We start from the raw sequence: 27,150 nt of genomic DNA, 5'->3' as shown, positions 1-27,150 counted from the left end.
TTTCAGCCAACAATTATTCACAAACTACAATGCTGCTTACACTGCACAATAATTCTGATCTCAACTAAAGTAACTTACCAACTGTAAAGTATCACCAGTCACATTTTGCCCATCTCTGCATGGATGCACTACCTGGATGATGTAGCCTTCAGACACTGTTTTGTGTACATATATATATATATATATATATAGCAAGTGTCTTTGATCCTAGTTCTGAAAATAAAAACACCACTTCTCCCTGCTACCTTGTGTGTAAGCCACGAACAATGACAGTCATATGCCCCGAGGTCAAAACTCACATAGCCGACCTGTCAGTGCTGGCCTAAATCAAGACAGCGGCTTTGTGCACTGCACAGATGAGAAAGGAATGCTCTGCCCTCTGCAAAATACACAGCTGTATTTGCAGGAGTAATTGTTCATGTCTGGCAGCGTTTAACTGGCACTACCCATATGCCTATAACGCAGCCAGGGGTGTGACTGCTGCGTTTGCATACCTGAAATTGCTTTAAATTTAACAGGTAGTGAAGAAGGGACACCACAGAATCCAGTTTAGCCCAGTTTCCATAAGATGTTCCAAGAATACTCATGCTCATGTAGCTTGAAGAAAAGACCAAGCAACTGCACCTCCACTGCTACTGTTACATACAGCAACTAAATAAAAACTATTGTAGGTATGCTTACCTACACTGCAGCCATAAGCAAGACTGAATTTCAGATATGCCCAAACGCAGTACGTTACTTCACTACTTGAACATGTCTTGGTACATGACTTGACTTAGTGAAGACGCTACTTAGGACATGATTTCACTGCTTGCTGCAGACAGTGCCATGAATGTACCGCATCTATTCTGGCACTGATTACTGTAGCCTAAACATGTAAAATAAAAGGAGGAGAGCTAGTGCACATATCTACAAAACACAGTGCAACTATGTAAACTTGAAATTCAGTTGTGGAAACTGGAATATCTCAAGAAAGTTACATTTGCCTTTATTGTGCAATTCCAGGTTGCAAAACCTTGCACTAGACCTACATTACAAAACAGACCTGAAATCAAGCAGACTTTTATCAGACAGTACCACGACACAAGAGATGTGATAATACAACTATGAGGTAAACTTTACAGAGCGCCTTGTGGAAGAGGTTCTGCACATAAAATGAAACCCTGCCACAAACCTCAAACAGCCAGTAACCTCATCGTTAAGCATCATAACAATGCACAAACCTCATTATACAAAATATATACGTTTCTAAAATAAAGATCCTATTGAATTAACTTTTATTTTAGAAGTGGCAAAATTAAACAGAGGAGAGAGATTTAAGATGGGTTAGAGAGGTGTTTGTTTGGACTTACATCACATGGGAGTGAAAATAAGCTGGAAAAGAAAGATGGCATTAAAACAGATATGGTTTAGTTTAAGATGTACAATCACTAGGCTGAAGTAAGAATTTAAGAGAGTAAGATCAGAATTCAAGAGGATGTTAAATGTTTTACTTTCACTGACGTCAGACTTTGGCTTGTTGGGTACCAATAGGTACATTTCCTGAAACTGATGGGTAAGTAATTGGGATGGCCTACAAAATAAGAGGAGAAGGATTGGGTTATCCTTTATTTATAACATATTATAATTGCATATACTTCTCTTGCTGGAATACAATCATATCAATTAACAATGCCTGGTGACTGAGTTTATACAGTGTTTGTTTTTTTATTAAGATAAAATATTTTTTATGTAAATTATATTAGCTGTGCTTGAATAAAAAGGTATAAACAACTTCTGCCATAAGCATATCACTATAAAATCACATTTCATTCAGACTCAATGGCATAAAAGAAGAACAAATCACTCCTTATTTCATAAAGTTCTTTAAAATTGTTTCTTTGAAGAGCAGTCAGGTCTCATCTTTGACAGATGTTCCTCCACTTTATAATTCTGTGGTACTAGCAGCTTTTTCAAGCTTTTTCAATGAACACATACTTAAGGCTAGAAGTTTCCTGCTCTTAGTCTCTTTCCAATGAACAGAATTATGTTTTAATGAACAGGACACCCCAGTAACAAAGGTGAAACTGCTGATCTTTGAGACTAGTCCCACTTTAAATCACAGCTTATGCTTCAATTTGTAATCAAAGCATGTATTTTCTAGACAATTTGTCTTATGCCCCTCCAAGTCAAAGAAAAGGAGGGAGTCTGCCCATTTTATCAGCTCTTTGCATTAGACAGTTCTATCTAATAGAAGATTAAATTTATAATCCTAGACACCATGTTACATTACAGATGTTTAACAGAGACATCAGCGCTCCTGAAGTTGGAGAAGTTTATAAAACCATTTTGAAAGAAAAATTTATTACATGTTTACTATATTTTACTGTATTACTATGTTTACTGATGTATTATATGTATACTATAAAAATACTTTATTGTAGGTGTGTCTTTTCTGTTTCTTTGGGTCTTATTTTGGTACAAGGAAAAAAGCCTATGGGAGGCAAATAATTAAGCAAGTGGATATCCACTCAACTGAACATCCACTTGAAATAACTAGTAACTGTCAAACAGCACATAAAAAACCCTATATATTCCAGAGGTATTAAAATTTATTTGTTTACTATTCTGTTCCGAATCTAAAATACAACAATGAAGCCCAATTTGCACGTGTAGGAATGCTGCAGGTCTCCATCTTATGAAGTTTTGGGGGAAAAGAGAAGGCTGGCTGTTTGTTCTAACAGCACTCGCAAGCTTCAAACAGATGTCAAGACATTGCTCTCCTGAGCACAAAAATTACTTAAGAAACAGCTCTCATCTCCTCCTCAAAAGTGCTAACTGAAGCATGTGACCCTTCCTCAAAGAGGGGACTTCTTGGTCCTAAATATACTGGTCAATACACTAAAACAGGAACAGCTGATAAAACAGCTTTCCCTGACACTGAGGGAGCAAAGATTTATCAAATTCAAGAGCAGCAGATAACATTGCATTATCCTCTCTGACCACCTATGCACCTTGGAGCATCCAGCACCTCCTGTACTGAAATAATACACAATATTTGACTAAAACACAACAGCTACTTCCCTAGAAAGCTCTGGATTCCATCTTCTAACATTTCTGAAAATTCACCACTAGCTTTGGTAGATTATTCTAATTGTTAACTATTCTTGAATTTGCCCAGATGCAGCTAGCAGCAGTTGATTTGTATTTGTCCTTCACAAACAGATTAGAGATTCCGGGATTTCTCATAGCAAAGATAGTACACCTTCAAAACAATTTCTCAATCTTCCTTTTGGCAAGATAAGATACTCAGATCATTAAGTGTCACTGACGGCATTTTATCCAGCCCTCTATCTTTAGATATGTGGTCTTTTCCTAATGTAAAAAAAAAAGGAAAAAAAAAAAAAACCAACAAGAAAATAAAACCCAAACCACAAAAAAAAAACAACCACAAGAAAACCCCAAAAAACCAAAACAAAAAACCCAGAAACACCACACAAAACCCAGAACATGAAAGCCAGTAAATCCATTTAAAAAAAAAAAAAAAAAGAAGAAGCTATATAGCTACAATAATGACTCCAAATTCTTTAACTTTTAGGAGCTTATTAACCAAGTAGGATTTCTTCACAGCTAATACAAACAGGTTCAATTTCATAGGATGAGATCTTTAACAGCTACTAGATAAGATCTTAACTCCAGTTGTTCAGCAGATAGAGTACAATCTCAGTTGATCATATTTTTTGACATAAAAAAAAAAAGCTCTACCATTATTTGTCCTTTACTAATACTGCATAAAGTACTATCTTCAGTATGGTATTTTGGAAAAAAAAAAAAGATTTTACATAAAAAACCCACAGTATCTCAACACATATTTCTTTTCCTTCTGAAGTTAAAGCCTTTGGCTAGAGCTATGCAAAAATACACTCTCCTGCATCCTCAGAGCTTGCCCACCATTCTGGGAATTTAAACACATACCAACTACCTAAAGCATAACACAATCCAGACACAAACACGTAAGGCCCTTTCTCTTAAAGAAAGGCCTTTTCCTTTAGCTATCAGGTAAGGAATGCCTTTTTTATTTTTTCTTTTAAAATTACAACCATGCAACCAAAGATCAAATTCTCATCTATGTACACTACATAATCTTGTACCCAAGCTCTATATGAACAGCAAAGGATTCAACTGGAATTTAACATTCAAGGACACAGACTGTACCTAAGCAAAGTTATCCTTTTCAAACCCCTAAGCTTAAAGAACAACTACTACATTGGAAGTCTGAGGAGGCTTTACACCATTATGCTTTCCCAAGTAGGAAACCACCATTATGTGAACTAAAACATGCAAATAACATCTATAACCTGCCAGAATGGGTCTGACTAGCTTATTTTTTAAGAATTGCAAAATTCAACCATTTTTCAGATGCATTTTTCAAATGATAATGAGATAACCTGAAAGAAGAATCCAATTATAATTTGTCACACACCTGTAATAATCTTTCATGCACACAGGAAATTCAAAACAAGGGACAGACAGTAGTCTTAGGAAGAAGATGCGTGAACACGCCTTGCTTTTTACCCCTCCAGCTCAGTTGTTTACATTTGTCAAAAGACAATTTACTGCATCAATTTAAATGTGTGAAAAGGCAGAATACCCACCATATACATCAGAATATCTCTAATCATCACCATCGCTGTTTGATGATCATTCCATGCTTGGTTTAGTGTTTGTAGGAAGTTGTTATTCAAGGAGTTTAACACATCTTCTCTCACCTGAAGCAAAAAAAATAATATATTGTCATAAACCCAGGTCAGTTTCTCCTGCATCATTTAAATCTTAACAAGCTGTGCTTCAAAAAAAAAAATTCTTGCCCCTCTAGGAACTTGAATGTTACAAACAAGTTCTTGCTTTTTCTGGGTGCTGACCATCCCTACCTTGTATTTCACTTCTGTGGAAAAATAAGAATTCACACAGTAGTAAGAAAAATCAGGCTAAAAACAGAGCAACAAAATAAAGATGGATATTAAATTTCAAAGGTATACCTGAAATCTCAAATGTTAAAAATGTTTTTTTACAACTCCTCAAAGGTTTACTCTCCTATGTTATAGTGTTTCAACTAATGTTAACTTTACTATCACAAGTAATTTCAGAATATTGGGTAGTACTGGTAAATGTTACAAACAGGAACAAGTACAGGTGGAAAATTGGCCATGATGACATTTAGAAAGATATGCTGAAATAGCATAAAGTTACAGCAAACGACAGTTCTGAAAGGGAACAATCACTTGGTAAAGACCAGACTCTTATACTAATAGTCCATAATCGCCAACAACAAGACTCCAGAAAACAAAAGAAAGTTATTCTTGTTTTTATGAATGTATTTGCTAGTTGATTCATCTCTCCCACCAACTTCAAGCGTTATTTCTTTTTGACACTACTACTCCCTACTAATAAAAAAGAACATCCAGTTTAATATTTTGATTTTCATGCAGTAGGCATATACTACAGTGCTCAAGCTTTAAACACATGTAAAAGAGAAACCTGAGGACTTGTGAAAAAATTATTTCCAGAGTTAACAAAATGTGTGAACTGACTTTTGACATAACATGCACAATACATTCTGCCCTCTGTTGTAACCAAACAGAATGTATTTACATTTGTAGATTTGCATTTATACTTGTGATAGTGTAAATTTCAGTATAAAGAATTCAAACAGGAAAACAAAACATATGACAAGCAGCCACACGCTGCACCAACATCAGATGCAAGCACGTGACAGCCTTCATTCTGTTATTTAAGTTTTATGAAGTTACTAGGCAAAACCAGCGTAACAAAAAATTCAGTCTGCTACACTGCTACATATACTCCATAGACTTAGATGAGAAAACCAGCAACATAGCATGGCACACCGTATGAACACAGTGGTCTCTTCTCAAGAAGCTGTGGAATCTTATCCCCATAATATTCACCTTGTTATTGAATCTAGGTAATATAGGTATGCCTGTAGGTTGCTGAAAGCTTTCCGAAATCTTCAAACACCTACTCCCTTGACCTGAGCGAGGCCTCTCCTCCTTGCTTTTGGAAAACACAAGAGGCAGTAATAAGCCACAACCAGCACTGCTTAGCTGCCTCATTCTTTCTGACAGTGATCATCATTTACCCTTTGGTCTCCTAAATGTGCCCTGTTGTCATCCAATCTATGTAGTTTTTAGCCAAAATGTAAATATTCATTAAAAACTTCACTAGCCGTACTTGAAAAGAGTATGCAGAATCTCCCAGAACAAGGAAACAAACATGACATGGTTGCTTTCACTTCTTTAGTAAATATGGAAAAACATTGGAACTATTATTTGGTAGATCACCCACACTAGTAAAATTTCCCAAAGCAAAACTAAAAGCATGATTAGTTTACAAGCACAGATAACGAGGGTAGGGATTGATTGATTTTACCCAAGTGTATGAGGCCATCACAAAACTATTCAAGGATCAAAGATTTTTTTTTTTTTTTTTTTAACAACACAGAGGCAGTGTGCCTTTTGATTACACACAGCCATCACAATAGTCCTACCAGATCAGCCAGTGCCAAATCACATACCAACTGGTAGCAAAAGGGGGTGCTTGCCACCAGGTAGCAATGACGACTTGCTTCTAAGCAGACATGGGAACGCTCAGATCTGTGCCACCGCTGCTCCATACGGTATGACATGTGGCTTTCTGGAAATGTGTTTTAAATCCAGGAGTAGGTGCTGTACAACAAAACTACTTAAGAGTCTCTCTGTGAAGCTTCTCAATGACATTCTCCTATGTTTACTTTAAGCTGCTGACAGGTTTGGGAAGCTGTCCTTTTAGTCGTTACAAAAGCCAACCAACTTATTCCTTACAACAGCTGTCTAGTTAATAAGCATTAAACACATTCCTTGTATGGGCCACGAATACAACAATAGTACAGGAAAACTACTATAATGCACAAAACATCCTAGCCATGCAAAGGCACAGAGCCGAACCACTTTGGTAGAATAAGTGACTTATAGTAAAAAAAAACCTGGATATCCATGCTCTTCTATAGAGAAGGAAGCCCTTCAGAAACACAGCTGCTGCTCTTCCAAAGCCTTAAGAAAATTTCAACCTCAAAGATTTTTATCAGCAGAATCTTACTTTCAATTAGCTGAGCTTGTAGTGATTTGTATGACAATCTGCATTTATGCAATAAATTGGCAGGGATATCCAGCTCCATTAGGACTGTCCATATACAGTCTCAAAAATAAATTAGCAGCTTCATAATCTATGTAAGGTCTTCTTATACTTGCAAGGATGAAATCTTGTATATAACTTCAGGCTCAAGTGTATTTTATACTGGATATAGCTCTTAAGGAAATATAGCATCCTCCCCCGCCAATCTCTTAAGAACAGTTTGTTGGCATAAGCTTTCAATACCTTTCAATAACTCTCTATTAAGTGTACACAAAGCAGACTTACGGCCTAGTATTTTCTCTCTTACAGTGCCTGGCCTGATGCAGCAGCACGAATAGTTTAGTTATGTAATTTCCACTACTGTAAGGACAGCCAGAACCTTCTGTGGGGAGCAGCAGTATAGAACAGCACTTTCTGACCTAAGGCCTCAAGGTCGCAGAACTTCTATTACGGCGCTTCTTCATCTTCTATAGAAGTCCAAGTAGTCCAAAAGATAGCATTCTAAAATCTTAGAGTTCCAACTAAGTTAACCGATTAACTATGACTTTACCAGAAATGTCTGTTCACCCCTGCAGCTGCTCTCCTTTTGCCGAAAGAAAAAAAAAAACAGTGAAGAATATTGATGATTTTGAATTGAATTGCATTTACTTTCTGGCAATTCCCTCACATCCTTTTGCCCTCCACATAAGTGCAGACTTGCACAAGATCATCTCAAAATATCATTACGGAAAGATAAAGGCAGATAACACTTCATACACTGTCAGTCAGGCTTACAGTACACCCTAATGCTCACTTATTAATTTGTCTCCTACACGACTCCTCATGTCATTCCTCGCTATTTCATAGATGTTATGGAAATTATTTCAAACTCCCTGTAGGAGACTCCTATCTTCTCTCTCCCCTTCTCTCTGCAGCACCACGATAGCAAATTTTAAAGCTTGCCAAGCATCCTAGACATACCTTTATAAGCCCCGAAATAGACATGCTTCCTTCACCCCATACAATTCCTTCTACACCTAACAACACTGCCACAATGACAGGCTCTGTGCCCCCTTTACCAAAGGCTTTCTTGCGTGCCTGCCTTTATTATTATTCTGAAACAGCATGCACTGTCGCTACCAAACTGCACCAGTTGTATCAGCAAAGACCACCACCATGTCGTAAGGCATTCTGGCATGCCAGCAGACAGTAACTGCGAAGTGTGGTAAGATCAAGAAATCTTATAGGACATGACAATATCCCAAGCATCTCTTCCTTTTGCTCTAGTATCTCCCCAAAGCAGCACGTTTCAGCCTATTTAAGTTGAGGACAGTCTTTTACATCTCAATCTCTGACGTAAACTGCACAGAAAAAAACCAACAAAACTTGGGCTTGGCCAACAAATCAATCAATTTCTTTGTCACACACACACAATTTACAGAATGTATATGATATGTTGCATGTCATGGGTTTAGATTTCACTAGACTATGAAGTGTTCATAAAAACGAAGGGAACTTTAAAAATATTATCCTGCAAACTTTTTAACTTCAAGATTTTTTTACTCTAACGCAAGTGATGTTGCTTATCATCAACTGGTTTAGAGAGCTGCAAACTAAGCATTGTGTGTTTTTTAAAAACACTTTTACAACATTTGTGTGAAGAAGTAACAGACTAGACTTGAGAAGTGTAAAGGAAGAGCATCCACATCAAGCTTCAAGATTGCCAAAGGACAAGAAAGGAAGAAATCAATGAAGTACCAGATGCACAAGAATTAAATGCCTGACTTAAGATGAAAGGTTTCCGTACTTTGTTTATTCAACAGTATTTTTAAATTCAATTTTACATGTACTATACTTTAATAATGATGTCAATACACAAGCAAAGACAAGTTTTAGCATGTCCTCGTAAAAGCGAGGCAGTTCAAGACAGCTGACTCCTGTCAATTGTGTAGAGTAAGCTACCTGGCTTACTACTGCCTCCACCAAGCAGCCAGGACCTGGTGACTGTAACTACAAGCCATTAGGGTCTGCAAGTTCAAAACCAAGCACGCTTTAAAGTAATTTGCTTGTGTGCTTGTATCTTGTATTGATCATGTTTGCACCTATCGTTTTATTTACAATTAAACAGGCTGTAAAGACAGTACATGGTATTATGTTTTCTTGTTGAGAAGTTAAATAATTTTCTTCTTTAAAGTGTTTGGTTTCTTTCTCATAAAAATGCTGAGTATGCACAACTTTCATCTAGCAATTAAATAAGCATAAAGCATAGATATAGCTCTTAACTGTGTCACACCGAAAAGAACAACTTTCGCTTTCCAAGCTTGAAAACTATTTGTAAAGACATCCGAACAAATACATTGCTTCTACCTCATCTCTTCATCTGTTCTTACTTAGCCAGCATGACTGGGATACTACAGGAATGTAACTTTTTGTAGAAAGATAACCAGCAGATGTGGACAGCAAATGCCAATTCTGTTTCCAGGATTCTGGCAATTCAAAAGTTGGGTTTGGCTCCTCAGAAGCACTCTCTGAACTGAGTGTAGTCCTTTACTAAAATCTAGTCATTTCTGCACATTTTCATTTTGATAAAAGTAAACAGATTTCATTAAAAACATTTCAGTCGGCAAAATCCCCGTCTTCTAAACTCTAGCATCCACCATTGACTCTCTGAATAGAAGTTTACAAAGACCTGTGATGAGAGCACTTATTGTTAATTAGCTACTTAACATTTAACAGAGAACTGCTCTTGGAAAGAAACACTGAAAGTACACGATTCCTCTAAAATTTCTGTTACATAAACTGTGAGGTTAAATAAAAACTTCTTTTTATGCATCTTACAACAAGTACTAATGGCACAATCATAAGATGCCATTACAGAACTGATCCTATTCTTAATAAACAATGCACTATTTTTTCCATACTTCCATCTATAACTGCCTCAACATAACATCCTTAAGCAAACCACCAAAAAGGACAAGGAATAGCTTTAAGCCTACAGAAATTTTCTTTATTGTTCAGAGCTTTTTGACAGAAGTCATATTTTCTTTTTCTTAATCTTTTCCTGGGATTATTTAATTTATTAGGACATCATCAGACATCTGAACAATTTAGCCTTTTGAACTTTACAGCATTTAACTACTAAAACTCAGTAGTTAGCCTTTTTATTTGAAAAACTTTTGGTCATCTATTTTTATGTTACCCATGCACATAGATAGAATTTGATTAATCATGTTAAAGATCAGAATACTAGATCATTGGAAATTTTTTTTTTTTTTTAAGCATCAGATAAAATAGCATTAAGTGTCAGAAAGACATTTCTCTACACTGGTATCTGTGCGACCCTCTCAGCCAGTGCAGTGACAGTACAAATTCACAGGATCTTCTGCTCTTTTGTCAGTTTGCCACAATCAGCAATTCAGAATAATTAATTTTGCATATGGATAATTTTTAATATGCAGAATAGCTAGGAAGAAAGATAAGAAGCTTTCCTCAAATTAAACCAGGATAAACTAAAGCCTAGGAAGAATAAAAGTTTAGCATCATGATTATTATTAAGTATAGACTGTAAACATAGGCATATACAAGAACAAGGCACAAAAAGCCTCAGCCATTTGCCACGTTTTATATGAATAGTACAGATTATGAATGCACAGATTATGAAAACAGAAGTGTTTGAGAGTCACAGATGCGCTACAATTATAGAATAGAGCCATAAATTATTTAGCCACTTCACACATGATGTTTCCTCTCGTGCAAACAGTAAAAAAGCCCCATATTCAAAGCAGTTTTAGACTATACTTGTCTGGACTACATCTTTGAAAACTAAGATTTTAGAAAAGAAATAACACACTTCTCTGCCACAGCAGTAACTCCAGTTAGAATGCACAAAAAGCTCCCCAAGCATTATGCATTATTTAGACATAAACCTCCCATCCACTCTCTGTAATTTAGCCAGAAGGAATCATCCAAGACACATGATGGTGTATGACTTCCCTTTTCAAATGTTGTAATAACAGGACAAAAATCCGATACTCCACCTGGACCCCCAGCCAGTATATGGGATCAAAGCGGACACGTGTCTCTTTTCAAAGACAGGCAGCTATGGATGTTACCGCAAGGAGTAAGGCAGGCATCTTCCCTAGACTTAGGATCCTATTACCACTAAATATTATCTAGACTCATAAAAAGAGAGTTTTAACTTCTTTTAATGACATACTTATTAATCAACCCTAAACTTCCCTCACAAAGACTGAAGAGGTGGTTCCATGGTTTAACACAAGCTGTGAAGAGCCCTTTTCTCAGATGATACATCTTCAGAAACACGGAGTTTCTGCATGTCATTTTGACTGAATTAACGTGGTTTTGAAAAGGCTGAAATGACAGAATGCAGACTACTCAGGACTTCTGTTGTTGCTGAGCTGCTGTTTTTGTACATTGCCTACCGCCTCTTTAAATAGCATAATCCTAGCACAACTCTCATTAACTTGTGAATTAGTTCATTAGCCCATAACAAACAGGTTCTTACATTGGTGTTTATTTTGTTCCACAGATGAAAAAACTAACCGGAAGTCAAATCAAAATTTGTTCTGAGAAAATCAGAAAACGCCACCAAAAGGCCACAAACCTTTTTTAAAAAATTCCCAGCTCTCAACAGTTATGCTTCAGCTAAGGTTGTTTCCTGTTATACACTTTCAAATACTTCCTATGGTCTGCCCTCCATCAGTAACTTACAACAAACAGTATCTGGAATATGAAGTCATTTAAGCTTGATGTTAGCTCTAAGCTACCTTTTTTGAGGGTAGGAATACAATTTCAACACCAGGCAACACAACAACATAATAAAGTTAGATTTTTTTGGTCATTTAAATAACTATCCAGAATTCTTTCATATAAGACACCTCAATTTTAATTCATAAAATTACATACCTTGTTTATTAGATGCTCAGTGACCACTTCTCTTAGTCCAGTGTAGAGTTTTTCGCCATGTTTATGCAACACCATTGTATATGCATTCCTGTACAGCTCCTCAAAACTGAGGCCACTATTGTTCTTACGCTGGATCTCTTGAATCGCATTTTTTAGAAGATCCCAAATGCTGTTCACATATTTCTCATCCATAGTCATCTGTAAAAATAAAACAATACATTATTGTTTAGAATCAAGAAAGATCACTACAGAAAGTTATCTTTAGAAGTTGTAACTCCAGGAGCAGTAATTGCTTCTGCCACATTTTGTTGATTCCATTATCACGAGGTTTCTCAAACTTGATCAAAAGAAAAACAGTATGCAACTAGTAGGGATTTCAATAAATAATTATGAAAACTATAATTTGTAAAAGTTTAATGCTTTTCTCCTTCAGAGCTGCAAATCCACGAAACACAACCCCAGAGCCTGTGCAGGTGAGAAGGCAGGTAATCGTGGACATGAGTCCCTCCCTACTCTTCCTCCACAGTGCTAACAATGATAGTCAGTTAACTTTCCTCCCATGCAACATGCTGCTTGGGACGTCATAAATCGTGCTGCAACACTGATCTGCTTAACCAGACCCCAAATCAACTTGCACAATAAAAGATAATAAAGTCTGACACAGAGTTAACAAACTTACATAGTCATCTGCTTGAGCTAACTAAGTATTCTTTATTTACAGCAATGTACTAATGGCCAAAGAATTACATGCCTACAATATTGTGCCTACAATTTAAATACTTACAGGTGTTGTTGAAAAACCCCCACAAACGTCCAAAATTAGCATCTGTATTGAACATATTTCCATTGCACAAATATGGTTAAATAACTTCAAGCACTAAGCAGAATATGCATCCGCTTGATCTGTTATTCAGACACTATACACTTCAGTAAATACACCAAATAAAAACTACAGCAGTAAAGAAAAATTCAGACAGAAACTCTCATAAGAAATAGTCTCAATATAACAGCAAACCAACTTTTGTCCTCTACTATCTAGTGCTTAGTGTGAATCAGTTTACAATTGTGCTTTACCAATGCAAAGGTGCTTCAACATATGATGCTTTATAGATAAAGCAGTATCTGGGATGGTAAATAAGTGTAGCAACAAAATATCAGATGTCAGTATTGCTTAAAGTTTATGACTTAGCCAAGTTTCATCACCCAACTGAAAAAAACCTAACCTAACACTTTTTAATTGAACCAAATTTAAAATGCTATGTTTAAAGTTAAGTTTGGTTTAGTTTATACAAAAAGGAACTGATGTAGCATTTTACATCTAAAGAAAAAGGCTAAAGGGAAGAAAAAAGCCACTATTCCCAGAACTACTGTGGAGAAAGAAAACATCCCTGAGTCTACCAATGCTGTCAAAGCAGCCTTGAAAATAAGAGCTGAAAGTAGTAGAAGAGTAAAGAATAATGCTATGACATCATAGAGGAAAATCATGACCAGCCCTGGTCTACCTCTCTTCTCCCTCCCCTTCCACCCCAAAACTACTAAGTGAATAGAGGAAAGACGTGGAAGACTAGATTTGCCTGCATTTGTAATCACACACAATGATTAGCAGAACTTTTTTCATTAAGGGTACATTTTAATGTGCAACTTCAAAATATCAAGTTTTCTAGACATTATAAATAAAAGTACAGCTCATAATAAAGATAAGCCATTCACAGCCTTGGGAGGGAATGGGCTGCTGAACAAAAATAAAAAAAAAAAGAGACACATACTTCTCCATCCTTCTCGTCTTCTGGAGTTTTGGTTAAATACAAAGATTTTAATGATAAAAAATAATCCTATCGCTACTTTTTCCACTCTCCTGATACCAGATGTGCTAGCCTACTAATCTGTATGTACCCAAAACTTAAGAGATATGTCATTGTATATCTAAAACAAACAAAAAAAAAAAATCACAAACACATTCAAAAATTCTTAGCTCCCTATCTCCCAAAACCAAAACCTCACAGTAACAGAGAAATGGTGGAAAGTCATCGTCCCCTGCTTTTTGCTTATTCTGCTATGTATAATATTGAAAGGTCAGTTATTTTCTTTTTAATTTGCATTTGCTACATTGGTGCCTCTTCAGGGAAATTATTTTCTAAAGCCTTCCTGAACAAGCAATTTTACAAGTACTGATAATGAAGGCAACCATTTAGAATTGCAGACAGCAATCCAAGTAAAAGCTTTTCAGTTTTCCTTTCCAAAAAAAATGAGGTTTTGTTTTCAAACAAAGCATAGACTCAAACTAACACTTCCATGTGCTAGTTCGCCATTTTTCCATGCCATTTTCTCCCCTTGCTAATCAAAAATCTCCCAGCCAACATGACAACCTTTTTATCTCAACTGCAAATTAATTGCTCACTGTATTTAAAAAAAAAGTATGATCTGTATAAAACAGGCAAATCACCAGCCACCAGTTTGATGAGGTATTACAGCACTGCTGTTTCTGGGTTGGTCAGCCGGTAAACGTTTCTGTATATTACAGATAAGCAGTACATCTAATAATTTGGATCTATTCAAGAAAAAGCTAAAAGTGAACTGTTTAATTCTTCTACTTTTAATCCAAATGCTGTAAAAAAAATGAGGGAATGATTGTAACATTATTTGCTCCAAACTCACTGAATACAAACATGAACACAGAGCTTTCTGCCACTTAACAATTGACACACCACGAGCTGCTCTGGAAGCACAAGAAAGATCCATAAAAGGCAATTTTAAGGAGTACACATCTCCAGGGGATAAATACACAGAAATATTTTAAATAGTATTATAAACTTATCTTACTACCTTTTAGGATTAAGCATGAAGGACTCTGCTTCTCAGTGCAGCTTCCTATTCTGCTACTGACTGACTTTAGATTAATATCTGTGAGGTTTTGTGGGAACAGGTTTGCTAAAGTTCCAGGACATGAAGTCAGAAGAGCACTGTCTTCCAAAAAAGATCTAGCGTTGCTAGCTTGTTTGCAGCAGTGTTTTCTAACAAAGCAAAGACTCCTAATACTTTAAATAACTCCGCTCCATCGGACAGTAAGTCACTGAAGTAAAGCTTGAGCAAAAATTTATTATTTCCTCTCCACTGTTGAAAAGTTGTTTAGCTTTTGAACAGAAGAGGTCTTTCTGTATCATTATCCTCAAAGTTATGTAAGAATTGCAGTGACTGTATCTACCCTTGGATTATTTAACTCATAGGTTCATCTCTTTTCATCCCCCTGCCTTAAGTCGGGCTTGCACACATATTTAAAAAAACCCAAACAACTAGGCAATAGATGTTTGTGATGCTACTAGAACATTTTGGCATCTTTCAGAATTCTGTACAAAAGCATCTCTAAAAACACTATTAAAGAACTGTGATCCTAATCCCCCAGTCTGACCCAACAGTGAAGATTTATGCAACTCTCTAGATCCCTATCAACAATAAAGCCTGTAAGTGATCCGCTGCCACAAATACGAATACAGGAGGATCAGAACCCAAATGTTTTTCCATGCTCATTCCCAGACTTCTTCCAATGGTTGTATATTAAAAGCGAACTCCACAGTTGTGATACAGTTGCCTTGCTTGTGCCTTCTATTCTTGCAGATTTAAGCAGAAGCTAGATTACTGCTTCTGCTGGTGCTTTGGAAAAAAACCACCCAGGTTCAGAAAAGCTTTCAGAAGCAAAATCACAGTAATTTCAGTAGTGTTTGCAGCCAGATTCACCAAGATAGTAAGAAGCCAGTGTCCAAAGACAGGAAATGTGTTAATGTACTCCAGTTTATCTGAACATTACCTTTCTTGGGGAATGGGAGAGAGATCAAGTTTGTTATTGGCAGGAGACATAGCTGTTTGTAAGAAGCCACTAGTTGGAAAACTTCCACAAACCGCTGCCCAAATGCTAATGATTCGAAGATGCAACTTGAACACAAACATCTGAACTCAAAGTATAGCAGAAGTACATCTTGAGGAACTGAAACTAAAATATCAGTGTACATGAAAGTGCAATTGTTTCACCAAAAAAAAAAAGTCTGCAAAGGACTCAAAAGGTCCTTTATTACACAGTACTGCCACAGTGCAGGATCAGATACATGCAAGCCCTTTCTTTAACAATGTCTGTCTACCCTATTAAAATCTCCAAGACCGAATAAACAATCACTATCAGCAATCTATTGCCATTATCAACTAAAGAGCATGACACCAGCAGGTAAAGATAGTAACAGTCCTGAATATACTTCTCAGGTCTCCCGCCTAGAAGCTAACACTACAGACATCACCTCTTGAGTAACTTTATCAGCATTCCTTAAATCAAAAGGGGCAAACAGCTAAACTCCAGTAGTTATGATATTAACACATAACTTCAGACAAACTATTATCATCTCCTTTCAAGTCACATAGTTCAAAGGGAAGTGCAACATCCTGTCCCTGGGGAGGAACAACCCCATGCATTAGTGCATGCTGGGGCCCACTGGCTGGAAAGTAGCTTGGCAGGAAAGAACCCAGGGCTCTTGGTGGACATCAAGTTGACGACAAGCCAACAGGCCCTTGAGACAAGAAAGTTAATGGTATCCTGGGCTGCATTTGGAGGAGTGCTGCCAGCAGGTTGAGGGCTCTACTCAGCACTGGTGAGACATGTGGAGTACTGTGTCCAGATCTGGGCTTCTCAGTACGAGAGAGACACGGACACACTGGAGAGTCCAGTGAAGGGCCACTAACGTAACTGACTGGAGCACCTCTCGTATGAAGAAAAGCTGAGAGAGTCAGATCTGTTTAGCTTAGAGAAGCCTCGGGGAGATCAAATCAATGTATATAAATACCTAAAAGGAGGGTGTACAGAAGAGGGAGCCAGCCTCTTTTCAGTGGTGGCCAGTGACAGGACCAGTGGCAATGGGCACAAACTGAAACACAGGAGATTTCCTCTGAACATTAGGGAAACTTTTTTTACTGTGAGGGTGACCAAGCACTGGCACAGGTTGACCAGAGAGGTTGTGGAGTCTCCATCCTTGGAGATATTCAAAAGCCACCTGGATACAGTCCTAAGCAACCGGCTTTAGGTGACCCCACGTGAGCGGGGGGGGGCTGGACAAGACGACCTCCAGAGGTGCCTTCCAACCTCAACCATTCTGTGGTTTGGTGATACACATTACAGCTGTACACCAAGGAAGCCAAGGCTCCCTTAGTAAGTGTGACCTATTAAAACTGCCAGTACCAGACTTCCAACTGAAATGAATCGCAGGATAACAAAGATGAACAACAAAATGCTTGTGGTCACCACTGGAACCAGGCATTTGTTCCCTAGCTTATACCAACTACTGTCAAAGAACAACACTAAAACTCCCAGATTCACGCAGAACAAACAGATCTACTGCTGGAAATCCAGATTACTTTGCATAGAAATAAAGGCTTTGGGGTGTAATTTCCATTCTATGCAATTTAGCTTTTACAACACTGTTTCCTTTGAACATAACTTCATTTCATGTTCTTGTCAGTTGGTCATTTTGCCCTTAACACTACAGAACTTGCTCCTCTTACTTACATAACCATGCTTAAGTGCTGTGAATTGTAAGGAAAGGCAGTTACAGGAGTAAACTGTTAAGAACCTGCTGAATTCTTCACGGTTTACACCAGCTTACTTTTACTGGAAGCAGCTATTTAGTCTTCTTAAACAAGAGGCGGTTAAGAAAGAAGCGAGGAAGAGGTAATAGATGTCCTACAGAATCTCGGCAGGAGAATCCACAGAGGTTTACCAACGAGCAGAAACAGGAGGCATGTGAACTAGTACTCACAAGACTAGTGACTAGACACAGCTTCTCATCCTTCTTGCAGAAGGAGTTTCTAGACAAGTTCTATAAAGTCTGCACAAAGATCTCAGACCAAACAGGCCATTGTTAATTCTCAGAAGTTTTAACAGACTGTAAACACACTTGCAGGACGTTTTTACTTTTAAGAAGTCACAAACATTACTACTCAATTTTTCTAAAGACTAGCTGCAGAGTGTTTATCACGATTCTACGCACTACCAGGTGAAACAGATCAATTTGGAAACAATTACTGCAGAGCAATGTTTCTCAAAATTTTCAAAAAATGCAACCATCATCTGCCTCATTCCTTTCCATGACATCCTTTAGGTCTAATACCCCAGAGCACTGGAGTGAGAATCCATTGAAATTACAGAATGCAAGTGTTTACGCTCTCTACCTTGAAGGAAGTGAGTCCTTCAATACCAACAATTAAAGTTAGTTAGCAGCTCTGGGAGTAAACATTTGCACCTAGTAATTGCAGCCTGTTCTCACTCCCCCATTTCCTATCCCTCAGCAGACAAAATGAGCAGGGGCTGGCTGCTGCCATCTAAAACTGCCACCACAGGGGTCCTGACCCTGCAGTGCAAGAGACAAGGGGGGCTGTCAAAACTAACAGTCTTCACTCCCATTTCAAGACAGGGCATTCATCAAGATAGTATTAAATAGTCTGTTACACGATAACTCAGCATCCTTAGCCTGGATCCTTCATTCTGGATGAAGCTTGGCTGAGGTTATCCAGAAAAGGGCAAGAGCAGAACACCTTCTCCCTCAGAACCTGATCACTACTTGAATTTTTATAAACTCTTCCAATATTGTTAATTTAAAAGACAAGAACTTACAGTGACAGAGATATATTGTCTAGTGTTTGCTCCAAGAATATCTCTGAAAAATGGCATATTAAGATATGGAACTACATATTCTTCAACTACAGAGCAGATAAAATGCATTCCTATTAATAACAAATGGAGAGCTCAATATTCACACTTCTCTCAATTCTGAAGTTTTCATCACTGTGTAGCAAAGAGCGTATCTGGAAGAGGATACATTGGCTACACCTCATTGCCTAAGAAACACCAGTATGTCAAGAAGCGAACAACTCCATAAGACACACTCACAGATAAAAACAACTAATCTCTGAACAACCAAAAACACCAGGCACAAAATTCCTCAATAGTGTTATCTGCATAGGTTGACTGTTACACACCAGAAAACATGACTGGAAGCTAAGGGAAGGAGCATGGAGAAAGTGAGGGGCACCCCGACCTACTGTTGTTTTCCTGCATCGGGGCTGCTACTCCACTTTGGCCATCTGCTGAAAGAGTCATGGGGAAGTCATGGCAAAGTGCTATAAAAACTGGTCCTAATAACTAGGCTTTTGCTCCTATGTTGACCTATAACAACAACTCTAACAACAACTGGAGATGACGATCCAGTATAATCCACATCTCCTAGGAGTGTCAGGAAATGCCTACTACACTATTATACTCCCTCGGAGGGTGTGTGTGGTGGGGGTGAATCTATGCCTATAGTTTGCTTATGGCATCTGCCAGTTATCACTTACAACATTAAATATTGACACCATTTTTAATATCTGTGTTTTGTTCTTCACTCATCCGTTGATATTCAAGCCTTTCCCTTGTTTGGGTGTGAAGTCTCTAAACTAAACTTCTCCAGATTCCTCCTGCAAGGAATATTCGTGGCCTGCACCGTGCTCCATTCCAGATGCAGAAGATGAGCTGAGTGACCAGTGCTGAGAGTAATCCCACAAAGGCCAAGAGAAAAATCAACTCTAGTCTGACCCCCAAAAAGGCTCAAGCCTCTGTAGAATAGGCAGGGCTCCATGACAATACTCAGTCAGTAGCAGAAATGCAGGAATTGCAATATCCACCTCTCCTTCCCAGCTCCGTCAGGCTTTACCCAGCAGATGCAAGCAGAAGACGTAATTAAGTCAAAAAAAGGAATCCTCTTTGTCAACTGAAACACCCAAGAGCTGCAGGATTTTAGGCAAAACCCTTTCCTTGTCCACTTTGCTTAAATAGGTTCTGCAGCGATGAAAAGCTATTCTGCCAGCAGGGAGCAGAAGAGGTAAGTAGATTAAAAATTGATTGTTCCTTAAAAGATGGAGTAGTACCTCCTGCATAGTGATTGACAGATTTGGTCTACCTCCAAGGCATTGTCTCAGAGCACTGCTGGTCTCAACACAAAATAAGTGCTGCTGTGGGGTGGGGGCTTGAAGAGAAAGGGTTTTGGTTGGTTGGTTTCGGTAAGCTTTACAGCAAACTGTAATATCCTCCAAGAACTTCATTTTCTAGTAAACCTAGGAAAAAAGACTTGCTCCTCCTCTCAAACGGTAACATTTGTCTGTGTTACAGGGAGACCTGACAGGAGCTTCACCACACAATAGCAATTTAACGCTCTATATGAAAAGTTTAAAACAAGTCTTTAATAGAAAATGTCACACTGCAGCAACAGTTTTGACATGTTTAGGAGACTGAACAAATTTAAAGAAAGATCGGAGACTCGTTTCTCTTTCATATTTTAGGAACCAATTCAGAAGAATGAGACTGATCCTGAACTCCCAACATATCTCAGTTATTCTAGATTTCAAATTTTATTGAACATAATTTCTTCATTTTTCCCAAATGCCCTTCCTCAACTTCAGTCTTGCAAATCTGTGGAACATAATATCCTGGAGGAAAGGGCAAAAAAAATGAGAAAAACAACTCCTCCCAAACACCGAGTTCATCTGAACTGTGACTATGAACTATGTAAATCTGAGCAGCCACCAGTTACTGAATAAACACAAGGCAAAAGATAATCTGAAACTTTTTGTTTCATTTCTTTAAAAAATGCAAAACAAATGGAGACAATCTAGAGAGACAGGCAACTAAATATAAACTGAAACACAAAATTACGCAGTGCTGATTCTGTGAGCATAGACATCTCTCCATTTACAGACCTTCACACACTTTCCCAACACCAACTAGTACTAAGTGTTTGTAACTACTAATGAGCAACTATAAGAATACATCATATGCACAAAGACTAAGGTCAACAGTCTTTCATAAAACAGTTTCACAGCATATCCCAACTGTAAAAGACAACATATTTAGTCAGCAGTAAAGAGCAGAAGCATGGTATGTAACAGCACCTATTTCATTCATAACAAGGTCCATGTGTATTCGCTACTCTCTAATACCATTGAGACTTTCTGATTTGCCAATTCTTTCAACTTTTCTATTAGAGATGCAGACTCTTGCATGACACTTTTAAGTTCGTGGACAAGACTTGCCTATCTTTTTCCTCTCCTGCAGGTCCGTTAAGGGTAGTCCCCAAACTGTGTTATACTGTCTAAAAATCAACTTATGGGTTCAATTTCGAATTCATGATGCTCAACTTACAAAATGCACCTTCAAACAGTCACTCTCATTAATACAGATAAAAACAGAACTCTCATTAATACAGATAAAAGCAGAATATTACAAGTCTGAGTGGGGCAATGAAAAATGAATGATAGCTCACCAGCCTCATTTCTCATTGACTTATTAGTATCTATGGATTCACATAGACCAGTCTTTAAGGTTCTGTATAAAAACTACATCAGTAAGTTAAATAACACCACAGGATAATCAAAGTCAGTAAATACTGTATCTAAGATCATTTACACAAAGCTTAACTGTGCCTCTCATACACTCATCTGTCTTACTATTTATTTTCCACAAGACCTGAACCCCTTGAAATACATATGTTTTAGTCAGCAAGGACTGAAGGATGTTGTCCTCCAGCAGGGCTGGATACTGTGGAAAACCAAAGAAAGGAGACCAAAATTAACTTCTTTTCAACATAAGCTTTCAAAGATGCTACTAATTACACTAGGGACTTTATCCTGGAATTACATGCTTTGCCCAAAGAGGATAGCAGAATAGTATTTAATTGAAAATACAGAAACCCAAGTTTTTAAGTTACCCTTCCTCTCCCCCCCCCCAGCATCTGCAAACAAATATAAATGCCTTTTCAAATACCAAAAGGCATTATCTGTAAATGAGTAAATCTCCCCCTGCCACAGTGCAAACTTCTGCCCACCACCCATCAGGTTATGAAATTTGTTTTTAAAAAAGTTGCATTTAAAAGATAACAATTAGCTGATTTTGTTCAAGCTTCTAGAAGAACTGAATTGGTACTAGGCTAAATATAGGAAGTTCTAGTTCAAAAGATAGTTGTCACTGCTATAGAATGGAAGTGCTTCTACAGCCAAAATAGCGACATTGCCTGTATTATTAACTAAGGTTCTTTTAAAAACATTCAATGACATTTCTACAGCACTCATTACTATAGTGCCTGAAAATGGAGGAGGATTATAAAACACCTGTAATGAAACCACTTATTTCCTAAGAACACTTCAACCTAACAACAGTAAGGAAGAGCTGTCTATACTTCTGAAACTTCTCTTACTAATTTGGAAACTGTTAGAGCTGAAGCCTAGATCTAAGTTTACACTTCAAAAAGTCTGATCTTTCATGTTTAACTTTGCAAGGTAACAGAAGCGTTTTCAGACATGAAATAATTTTTTGGCTTATTTCAGTAGTTGTATTGATTACTTAAGGTGCAAAAAACATCGGTGGAAAAAAAAGAGTATATTGGGTCAGGATTGCTTAACTCAAAAAAAAAAAAAATCCGTTCTGAATGAAACAGAGGAATAAATACAAGCTTTGACACCAAAAATCTGCCTACTTCCTCTCTCCTGCCCAAAAGAACGAAAATGAATATCAATATTTTGAAGACTAATGAGAAGTTCAGAGTCCTCTTGACTCACTTCAAAAGTAGCAATCCTAAGATAAGTTTCCTCAAATTAAAGTTATGGAAAAAAAATTCTGAGAGGCTTGTGTAGCAGCAGGAAATATGTTCCTGAAGGAAATACAATAGCTTTAAGGTTTCTATCCTAAACAAAGCTGGTGTTAAAAGAAAATATTTGAACCTAATTAGAACAGCAGAAATGGAATGAAGAAGAGCTGAATTTCTGGGAGTGAATCATCCATCTCATCTGTCAGCAGGATCCTGGAGGTCCAGAAAGCATGGGGAGGGACAGGTAGTTCTGAACTTCAGGAGCTCAGCTGTGTATCCGTAGCTGTCAAACAGGCTCTTGTCAAAGGTGAAATGACAGACAGTGGAAACAGTGGCACAAAATTTTATAAACTACTGGGCATGCCTTTCCCCATTTACAAACAAGGGCCAGATCCTAAAAAAACTCATTCAAGTCATTTAGCATTCCACTGCAATAAAATCTTAGAACAGCCACGGACATGCTTTTCAAAATTGGAGGACTATGCGACTATGAACAAACTACCACAAAGTAAGTTTGACTGCAAATTTCCTCAAAGCAGCTTAGGTGGGATATGTGCAGGCAGTACGCTGCAGTAGAAGGAAGGTGGGCTTAGGTGGGATATGTGCAGGCAGTACGCTGCAGTAGAAGGAAGGTGGCTCTTCCACTGTAATTACTTCCAATTTACTAAAGACTTAAGAGCAGAAAGGAAAGTTGTTTGTTTACCTATAACCTAACAAGATTTACTAGCAAAGATTAAAAGTTGCTGGAACTCTCAATTTTCGATGGGATTTAGGTCCCTGACTCTCTTCATCTCCTTTTAAAACCCAGGTGTGGGACTGCAACATTCCAGGTAACGTGCAGTAGGTTGTCTTGAAACTGCCATAACAAACAACAGGTCACTGTCCGCAGAAGCAGCACTATTACACCCCAGCCTGCTACTCGTATCACTCCTAACTCTAAACCAACAGAAATAGTTCTTTTTTATTTTTTAACCTAAGTCAAAACGGTTTAAAACTTTAATTCAGTATGTGATTGTACTTCTATTCGTTTTAAGATGACCATCGCAACACTACAAAGTAGAAATAAATAGCATCCATTTAATAAGAGGCAAATTCATGGGGTTTTTTGGCAAATCTTTTATATTGATGACTTGTATAAAATTAACATTATAATGACTTTAAAGCATAACCGAGATGCTGCGTGCTTCAATCCCAGTTAAGAACTGCCAGAGGAAAGAGCAATGCTGTTCTGCACATCCGTACTTTCTGTGGAAGGCACTGAGTCTCCTCAGGGGTATCATCTCTCCAAGTGAAAAAATCCATTAGTTCATTAACTTCCCAGCCTCGATGACCTGGATTCAGAAAGCTTCCCTGAACCACAAATGGCCCATTCCTTGCCCACTCAACTTCAATGCAAATCCCACAGGTATTATTTCTGGGTTTTTTTCAATTAACCTGCAAGTAGTTCAATATTCTACAATTGTTCAAAAATCAACACTATTTAAAGAGGAAATCTGTGAAATACACACCAATTTCTACAGATTGTACACACACTTCCTGAAACCATTTCAAAACAAGGAACACAAAGAATGATCTGAGGATGATGAAGGAAGAAGGGGATTGGGGGGCAGAAGGGCCTTTAGAGGCTTTTAGGGCTTGATGACAAATCCTCCTCCATAATGACAACAGCATAACAATTTGAGAACTTTTATAGTAAATAAAAGATAAAATTTTATAGTAGACAGAGGCCAACAGAGGATATTTTTTTTTCTCAGCTTACTTCGGGGAGGGGAAGGAAGATGATACACTTAATAAATCACTTACACATTTACAGATAATCAATACCGCTGCATGCTGACAACAACCCTTCTCTAGGGGATTTTTGCACCATATAATGCATACACCATGATCGGATGCACAAATCAGCAGTGCCCGGAAGAGCAAGACTAACACTGAAACGAGTGCAACAGAAAAACAAATCCAGAGCTACACAGGGAAATGATATCCACGTACATCAAAATATCAAAAAATAGGTCCACTCAGATGGTACCAACACTTTAAAAAGAAAAGTAGCGTGAAAGTAAAAAGAAAGTATTTATTTCAATAAAGATTCTTCACACACAAAATGTAAGAAACAGACACACACAGCCTGTACTCAGACTACATGTACAAGAAATGAATGTTATGTGCGTACATTCTGCATACTATTATACCTGATTTAAACTACAAGCAAGACAGTTCCAGCCCTCAAACGCTAATTTTATGCACAACTAATTAAAGAAACTAGGCAACTCCACAGCAAGCACCATCCAAATGTAAATGTTTATTACAGTTTTGTCCTCCTTGCTGTAGTTGGGTATTAAACGCACTTTTTTCCTTCCCTGAAATGCATATGTTAAAAATGTTGATATGGAAGTTCTTTTGTTAAGTCATCTAACAGTACTTAATTCTGCTGATATACCAGTACTTGCACCTTCACAAAAGAACAATTTGTGATTTAAAAATTCTGCTGGCTTTAACTGAACTTCAGAAAAGTAACAATCATATGATAACAAGTATGCTGAGCCATGCTATCGTTTTTTACTACAGTATTTCCTACTCCTTGTTTCCACAAAAACTGGCTCAGAATGAGAAATACGAGCTCGCTTCTTCTCAAGAGTTGTTTTTCCACATGTATAGCTACTAGAAACCAAAGATAACATCCAGCGATCATACGCACAAGGTCAAGAACCTATTTTGGACCGTAACAGAATCACTGTGCGTTTTATGAATAGACTCAATTGAACTATCTTAAGGAAATCTGTCCCAGTCTATTACAAAATGTTTTCACCACATACAGAGAGATTATCAGACACTGAGGATCTGTTGTGGTGATGAAAATTTAAAAGCACTTGCACTAAGACTACCTGTACTACAGATCAAAGCCAAAGACTTCAGAATATATGTTTGAAATTGAGAAATGTTGCCACTTATGCTGTGTACACCTGCCAGAAGAGATTAAAAAAGAAACATTTTGAAAAATTGTAACAATCTTTCCTAGAAAAAACTTCTGTTTTTATGTTACTATTATTATAACTCTTCACATAGAACACCAAAACCTCTTGATCAGTTTTATAGCAACTCTCATAAAGTTATTTTACCTACCACTACCAGAGAAAAACAGTGAATTCCTGTTTAATAACGCACTACTATACAACACAAGAATGAGGGGGTGGAGAAACCCACCAAGCCACTTGAAAAAACTGAGATTGAATTAGCCAGTATAAAAATCTTAACAGAATGCTAGTGGTGTCACTTTATACTCTTGCATGAAAATCAAGCAAATTTCAAATACAGGCAAGATCCGTGAACAGCAGTACTCTTTCCAAAGCCATGCAGAGGCACTTGCTCAAAACTCAGACCAACTGGAATGATGATTGCTCAGAACCTAAGATCCAACTAACAAGGGAAAACAAGAAAATTTGCAAGTGAACCCCAAACATCTTCAGAACTCAGGAATTCTAATGAGATTAGGTTAGACCACAACTAAAAGATAATATGTACAGTATGTTCAAAAGAAAAAAACAAACAAAAATCCACCTACAACTACTCAAAGTTTACCCTGGAATTAGCATTATCATATCTTAAAAACGCTAAATGTCGTATTAGGGCATTCAGTCTGCTCACAGCATTTCATTAAAAAAAAAAAAAAATCTGTGAAAACTGGAAGGCCTTCATAAGATTAACTCTCCAGTAAACAGCAAGTATTTCTGTGTTTTCCTGTAACTTACAGCAAAACAACACCTTTTTCCTTTGAATAAGATAAACAGTGGTTTATTTTTTTGGTCTGTTTTATTTCTAGGTTTTAAACCTACTAAAATTTTAGTTGTGAACATTAATTTATTAGTACTGTATACACTATATGGGTTAATAGCTAACATGCTCTTATATTTGAGAATATAAGGCAATCAAGATTCACAAAGCCAACCATGTAAAACATTAAGTTAACTAGGTGGCCTTGCAGCACTCAGTGGGTTTACATTATTTTAATCACAACTGAAAAAGCCTGCAGTAAACCATCCTCCAATTCTATCCTCATCCCATCCTCCATGCCTCTCCATTCACTCACCGATACAGCACGCATGCTCTGAGGGTTATAAACCAAAGCAGAAATACACGTATTGCTTACATAATCTGAACACTCGAAAATTTAAGCGGAGTTCAATGTGTTTTCTATGGTCTATCTGCTGTAAGATGCTCCAGTAAGACAAAATTTACAGGATAGCTCTACGCATTATAGGTTGAAGCATAAATTTAGCAAACGTTATCTCAACCTGCATCATCAGTTCCCCAAGATTCAAAACAAACCACCAAAATAGTCAGCATTCCCTGAGAAAGAAAGAAAGGAAATAAAAGCCTTCTGCCTACACAAACCCTGAAAAGAAGTGGCTGTTAGATCTGAGGAAAAAGG

The 27,150-nt window shown here is 37.5% G+C and overlaps 1 protein-coding gene across 1 annotated transcript in view; it reads right to left on the bottom strand.

The window, feature by feature from the left end:
* CUL3 (cullin 3) overlaps nucleotides 1-27,150 on the bottom strand; it is a 59,587-nt gene that overhangs the window by 27,275 nt on the left and 5,162 nt on the right. The window contains exons 2-3 of the mRNA XM_087739489.1: nucleotides 12,073-12,270; nucleotides 4,635-4,748 (exon numbers count right to left, since the gene is read on the bottom strand). Coding sequence (XP_087595615.1) covers nucleotides 4,635-4,748; nucleotides 12,073-12,270 — 312 coding nt within the window. The remainder of the gene's footprint in view (nucleotides 1-4,634; nucleotides 4,749-12,072; nucleotides 12,271-27,150) is intronic.

The sequence above is a fragment of the Nipponia nippon genome, unplaced genomic scaffold (genome assembly GCF_047370975.1).
Source record: "Nipponia nippon isolate SJK-2023a ecotype South Korea unplaced genomic scaffold, ASM4737097v1 scaffold_7, whole genome shotgun sequence".
Classification (NCBI taxonomy): Eukaryota; Metazoa; Chordata; class Aves; order Pelecaniformes; family Threskiornithidae; genus Nipponia; species Nipponia nippon.
The sequence above is the reverse complement of the archived record's forward strand: the minus strand, read 5'-3'. Positions and strand labels throughout refer to the sequence as shown.